Source organism: Podarcis pityusensis (genome assembly GCF_964106645.2).
Source record: "Podarcis pityusensis genome assembly, chromosome: 7".
Classification (NCBI taxonomy): Eukaryota; Metazoa; Chordata; class Lepidosauria; order Squamata; family Lacertidae; genus Podarcis; species Podarcis pityusensis.
The window spans coordinates 66,290,234-66,297,429 of NC_138031.1; the positions used below are offsets into that span (position 1 = coordinate 66,290,234).

The 7,196-nt window shown below is 44.5% G+C and overlaps 1 protein-coding gene across 1 annotated transcript in view; it reads left to right on the forward strand.

Moving 5' to 3' along the window:
• DUSP22 (dual specificity phosphatase 22) overlaps nt 1-3,352 on the forward strand; it is a 44,477-nt gene extending 41,125 nt beyond the window's left edge. The window contains exon 7 of the mRNA XM_081015035.1: nt 1,756-3,352. Coding sequence (XP_080871161.1) covers nt 1,756-1,941 — 186 coding nt within the window. The 3' untranslated portion in view covers nt 1,942-3,352. The remainder of the gene's footprint in view (nt 1-1,755) is intronic.
• The last annotated feature ends 3,844 nt before the right edge of the window (nt 3,353-7,196 follow it).

Genomic DNA, 7,196 nt, shown 5'->3' on the forward strand with positions numbered 1-7,196 from the left:
AAGGAAATCAACCCTGAGTGCTCACTGGAAGGACAGATCCTGAAGCTGAGGCTCCAATACTTGGGCCACCTCATGAGAAGAGAAGACTCCCTGGAAAAGACCCTGATGTTGGGAAAAATTGAGGGCACAAGGAGAAGGGGACGAAGGAGGACGAGATGGTTGGATAGTGTTCTCGAAGCTACCAGCATGAGTTTGACCAAACTGCGGGAGGCAGTGGAAGACAGGAGTGCCTGGCGTGCTCTGGTCCATGGGGTCACGAAGAGTCGGATATGACTAAATGACTAAACAACAACACGTGTTGTCCCACCACTGGTTTTTGAAGCTGTGTACGCACAACTGTAAGCCACAACCCACACCTATCCTGTAGCAACATGAGTTTGACCAAACTGTGGGAGGCAGTGCTCTGGTCCATGGGGTCACGAAGAGTCGGACACGACTAAACAACAACAACAATTGGTTCCACAGTTCACCTGTACACAGTGGTGTGTCATAGGCAGGGCAAGGGGGGCCGTTGCTAGGGCGTAAGTTTGTGGATTTTTTTGAGGGTGCATTTTGCTCCTCATGCCACCCCTGCTAGCACTGCGCTGCTTTATGAGTCTGATCACTCATCCCAGCCTCTCAAAGCAGCGTGGGGCTGGCAGGGCGTTAGAAGGATGCAACAGGCATGCGCCCTTAAAATCAGCCCAATCTGACTGATTTCGTGGATGCAGGCTTGCCCTTCTGCGTCCTCATGCCCTCCACATACTCCCCCCGGTATACCCTGCCCTCTATCCCTCGGTGCCTTGAAGACACGCTCTGCCACTGCCTGTATATACCGCTAAGAATTTTCTCTTAATAGTCACCTGACATCTTCCTTCCTATAGCTTAAGTCTACTAGGCAGAACAGGGGTTCTCCCTAGTAGACATTCGATCAAGGGCCTTTCGATCAAGGGCCATATCCACTTGGAGAGGATCTGTCAGGGCGCCACATGTGAACAGTGGGTGGGGCAAGGGACAGGTGGGAGGGGCCAGAGCCAAAAGTGGGCAGGGCTACCCCTTTTCCTCACTCTCTCTTTGATGCTGCCTCCACTTTCCTCCTCATCCAACAGCGGAGGGAGGTATTGCCCTTGCCAGAGGTCTGAATGGCCACTCACAGAGGGCTTTTTGACATTAGGCCGAGGGGTTCATGAAACGAAGCTGAGGGCCACATGCATCCAGGGCCAGATTTAGGTTTGATGAGGCCCTAAGCTACTGGTAATGGCGCCCTTTATATATCCAGCTGTCCTTTGTCAAGAACAAATTGTCGCTGTTTTTTGTGTTGAATATATGCTACATGGTAATTTATGGACCCAAAGCCATTTGCACATGCAGAATGTAGGCATCCTGTACATAGAAATGAGCAAACCAGTGATATTTTTAGGGAGCAGGCTAGCAGGCGGGACCCATTACTTACATCATAGGAGCCTACACAACACAAAACACTGTTACTGTATGTAGGTTTTATTTTATTTGTTTTTTATGTTATATTTTGGAAATGTACATCCAGGTTTTTTTGCCTTTAAATTTTTTGGGGGCCCGCAAGAGAGTGGGATCCTAAGCTATAGCTTGTTTAGCTTATACACAAATCCGGCACTGCATCCATCCCTCCCTGAGATCTGTAATCATTTCCAAATCAATTTTAAAACTACCTAAAACATTTAAAGCCGCTCAAACCCTTTTTATATTATGCTGTGTTTCATTGTTTTTCTTTGCCTTTTCTTTGTTTCGTCCCTCCAGGTCAGAGAGTGGCTCAGGGCTGAGTATGGAGAAAGCCCATTGCAAGACAAGCAAGAAGCCCAAGATCTTCTGCAAAAGTTCAAGGCGCATGCAGCAGCAGCAGCAGCTCAGTCAAGTACTTCTGGAAGGCAGTGGAATGACAGCTTTGCATCGGTGGCCTCCTTGTCAATGCCTGCTCCTCAGTAGCAGCAACTAAGACACTAATGCGTTGCTTTTCCGTGGCTTCGTTTGGACAACATGATAAATCATCATGGTGGGAATGAGCCTAAGTATGTCTGGGACTCACGCATTTCCCCTCCTCTCCTCCCCGCACAACCACACAGAGAATGGAGGTTTTAGATTAACCACAGTTTCGCTTGTGTCTGAACCCTAAACTGTAGCTCATCATAACTACGGTTTGTTGAAACAAGACAGCTTCATAAACCATGGCTTGACGTTGGATTGTTTCAGAAAACCGTAGTTAAGATTAACTATGTCCAACTATTGGCATGGATATGCCCAAGTTTAGAGGACACAACAAACGGTAGTTAATCAAAAACAGAAGTAAAAAAACTTCTTGTGGATGTGCTAGAGAGGGGAGGGAGGAAACACGTGAAGCCAAGGCCCTCCTAGACTCATTTGCCTCACAATAAACTGTAGTTTAATCATGGTGTCTGAATGCAGCCAGTCACTAGACAGAGCACCTTTGATGCCCTCCTGCACATGCACAAAGAGGGCTTGTTTTGTATGTGTTGGCTCCATGATGAGATGTCTTACGTTTTCTTAGTAGGCACATCTCTGAGATATGAGGAGCAGGACTCCAGAATTCCCAACTTGGCACCACATTCGCAGGTTGACATTGGCTTCCATTGTGTGGGCACCAAGCCCCACTTTCTCTCCCAGTGGCTGTGTAAAGAGGATGCCACATTCCAACTGTCGAGATGCCAAATTGTTTTCTATGTATCCCTCGCGTGTTCTTCAGGTTGTCTGTATAGCCAGGGTTTGGCACAGCTGCACTTTTCAAAGTTTCTGGTTCTTTCGGCACACAATGCTCTAAATAAGGACATTCACGGAGGCCTTTGTGCTCACCTTGAGCTCTGGTTTTGCTGCAGGAAGCCCCTTGGCTGAAGAGGCAAGCCATTTTCCAATGTAAAAAAAAACCAGCTGCTCTCTTCAGCGACAGGGAAATGCTGCAGTCCCATCAGGGGACAAAGCTCTGGCTGTGTGCATAGTTGTCTCCTCTTGTGTATATCCCTTCTTAAATTATCTTGGAATGTATGGCTAATAAAGTTATATATTTTGCTCTAGAGTGAAGCGGAAGTATCACAAATAACCTCATCAGTATTTATTGTCATGGCTTTCACCTCAGAGAAGTTGTTCACTCAAAATATTTTTATATTTTGGAGGGATCTGAGAGTATATTGCAAGATGTATATATAGAGAGAAACTAAAGATACAATGGCTGTTGTGCTGAATTAAAGTTCCAAATGTTATTCTCACAGTACTACTGAAAAAAGGTTTCTTGTATATTAGTCAGCTTGATGGACTTCCATCTTTAATTTCCCTCCCCAATGGCATATATTCAATAAAAGCTCCAGTCTTTTTCTAAATAAAAAAAGCCAGTGTTACCTCATTGCATTTTTCTGGATAAGAATGACTGCGGTTGACATCAGTTGTTGGTGATGCCATTGAATGATCAACCAACCTGAGTGTGTTATGGAATCTGGACAAACTCCCAGAAGACAATCAGTTTTGTGAGCTGTGTCTTATCTATAGGGGAAACGAGCCATCTGGATTCATCATGGCGGTGAAAAATGCCCCACTAAAGTTAAGAAGTGGGGAACCCCCTCCCAAGATTGTTAGGGCTAGAATTTCTTTAAAACATTGAAGATCCAATGCTTAGAATACTGATTGCCTGAAGCAGTGGTAGCAGGAGGAGTAAAATCAATGTCCTATAGCCTGATAGCAATTTCAAGAACACAATGACACTATGTGTTTAGGACAGGCCATAGAATCCTGGAGGTACCCCTAACAAACTACAGTTCCCATGATTCTTTGGGGGAAGCCATTGGCGTGGATGTGCCCCAATTCTTCATAAGCCTGGAAAAGGGTGTGGTTGCCTAAAATTCAGAATCGGAGCACTCCATATGGCAACCTCTTGTTGCTGGTCACACTTGTAGCACTTTAGTACTCAATGTGCTTTAAGTACTTTACAGCCACAGAACAAGGAAGGATGAATGCCAAACAAGGTATTTTGTACTGTATTGTAGATGGGGAGGGTGAATAATAGGGAGAAGAGTGTTTGGTTAAGACACACAAAGCAAGTTCACCCCCATCCTGTCTTCAGCACCAACAATGCTCAGAATTCACTATGTTACAAAATATAACCAAATTTAAATAATAAAAAATATGTTGATGGAAATATTTCATTGATAAATATTCCATGAAATTAAAACCTCTTACAATTCGTCATAAGGTCTACCAGTAAAGTATAAAAGCATATAACAAAGCAAAAAGGGTCCCTCCAAAAATAGTTCATGGCAGAGTCAAAAATCTGAACTAAGTTCAAGGCAGCTTACAGTGAATCTTGCTTCAAACTAGTTTCCCATGTGAATAAAACCCTTTGGGCTTTATTGCAAATGCCTAGCCTCTACCTTTATGCTTGTTCATTTTTATTTTGTGCTTTTTTTGCACCTTAGGACCATTCACGGGCTTGTAAGTACAAATACATTTTCAAAATAAGCTTTGCATGTGAAAACGTGCTACTCCCTTGGCTCACTCTTTCTCGCTAGATCAGGAGTAAGATTTTATATGTTGCAACTCCCATCAGCACTGAACAACATGGCCAACAGTCAGGGGTGATCACAGCTGTCGTTCACAACATCTAGCTATCACTACAGTAGATTATTAAATACTGGGATCTAATGAGTGGGGAAACCCAGCCAGATGGGTATAAATAATAAATAATAATAATAATAATAATAATTCTCATTATTATTCTCCCATTGGGTGTTTGGCATCATGGGCTGATCACAAAAGGAGACTGACTGTATACCTGACCTGCTGGGGTAGCTTCTCTCGATTGTTACAGCATATCTGGAAGTGGTTGTGGTGTGGTTATTGATTTAGCAACAACGAAAAGGCAGATTTGAAATGCCTTCTTTCATTTCTGAAAAGCAAGTATCTGGGGGCATTATCAGATCGTGGTTTTTGTGTCACCTATTGCACACTCATCGTGGCTTGCTGCCTTGTCCACTTAGCTTATTTTCATTAGGTGTGATGCTCTCTTAAAAGAATTCACAGGTTCATGTCCTGACAACCCTACAACCACTCCCACCTGGGTTGCTAGGAAACAAGCTAAAGAGATGAGGTGGACCAGGCATAGGCAAACTTGGCCCTCCAGATGTTTTGGGACTACAACTCCCATCATCCCTGACCACTGGTCCTGTTAGCTAGGGATGATGGGTGTTGTAGTCCCAAAACATCTGGAGGGCTGAGTTTGCCTATGCCTGAGGTGGACCAAGCAAGCAGAAGAGAGGCATGAGTGCAGGCAGGTGGGACCTCAGGGCAGGGATCTCAAGAAGAGAGCTAGTTTTGGTGGTACTGATGCTACTTGATAAACGTGTAGGTTTCTGCTCCACTTTCTATAGACAGCTTTTTAAAATCTGAACAGACTCAGTGCCTCTCCTAGGGTAGTATCCATGGCTAGTCCACACCAGAGTAGACCTACTGAAATCCAGATGAGTAACTGAGCTCCATTTCAATGGGTCTACTCTAAGTAAAACCCTAGTTGGCTACACACTTGTGTACATGTTCTGTTGGTGTCTGGCAGGAGCTGTCCAAAAATATATGGAGGGCACAAGGTTGGCAAATGTATAGGCCTTCAAATCAAAACAACTGAACATTAATACAGACGTAGAACGTGTCTTCTTGAAAATGCAGTCCCTAGTACTTAACAGGAATGGGGTTTTGTGTTTGTAGAAACCCATATTTCCATTAGGTCTGAAGGCCCACCCACCCTTTGTGACAAACCATCCCTGAGTGATAAAAGAAAGCGAGAAGGAAAAAACCCAAGAGTTGATGATTCAGACAGGAGTGAGGACAACCAGTCATTTGAGATATGTAGATGACCATAATTGTCATCCTTGGATGTAATGATAACATGAGGGGAAAAGAAAGATCACAGTCATTGGCCACCAAAGACCGACACTCAAAAATCCCACACTTCCCCCTCTCTGGTTGTCTCAGAAAGAAGACAGCTCTCTGGTTCTGTTACATTTCATGGCTGCGGCTCAAAGCAGCTGAATGGCTGGATGCTGCTGAGGCTCATGGGATATTCATACACCCTAAAATGAATAAGGATCATGCTGGCCTAGAATAAATGAAAGCACAAGGTAATGAAATGTCTTTTTCAGTTAACACTGGCATATTTGCCATGCTGCACTTGTGTCTCCCATAAAAACTGACAGAACTTTAAAAATGATTTTAACAGACTGGACCATGCCTGTATTGTTGTGTTTACAACTTCTGATTCTAAACTCTGGCGTTGCTGTTAGAGGCTTTGCTATGTCTGTTGCTGCTCTTAGAGCATGGCTAGGCAAACTAAGGCCTGGGGGCCAGTTGCGGCCCAATCGCTTTCTAAATCCAGCCCGCAGACAGTCCGGGAATCAGTGTGCTTTTACATGAGTAGAATGTGTCCTTTTATTTACAATGCATCTCTGAGTTATTTGTGGGGCCTGCCTGGTATTTTTACATGAGTAGAAGGTGTGCTTTTCTTTAAAATGCATCTCTGGGTTATTTGTGGGGCACAGGAATTCGTTCATTCCCCCCCCCAAAAAATCTAGTCCGGCCTCCCACAAGGTCTGAGGGACAGTGGACCGGCCCCCTGCTGGAAAAGTTTGCTGACCCGTCTTGTATATTAGGGCTGCAATTCTAGCCCCACTTACCTGGGAGTAAGTCCCTTTGAACCCAATGGGACTTACTCTGAGTGGACAAGTTTTAGGATTGCACTGTCAGCATCCCTGTAGAACAACACCTGTACAGTGCTACCTCGGGTTAAGTACTTAATTCGTTCCAGAGGTCCATTCTTAACCTGAAACTGTTCTTAACCTGAAGCACCACTTTAGCTAATGGGGCCTGCTGCTGCACCACCGGAGCACGATTTCTGTTCTCATCCTGAAGCAAAGATCTTAACCTGAGGCTCTATTTCTGGGTTAGCGGAGTCTGTAACCTGAAGCGTATGTAACCTGAAGCGTATGTAACCTGAAGCGTATGTAACCTGAGGTACCACTGTACAGTTATGGCACATCTCTCTGAAAGGCCAGCTTTTTGTTCAGAAAGTGGGTGGGAAAAACCTGTACATTACCATACTTTTGATGCTTGGCATCCATGGGTGTGTGTGTGTGTGTGTGTGTGTGTGTGTGTGTGTATGTATGTGTGTTTGTGTGTTTGTGTGTGTGTGT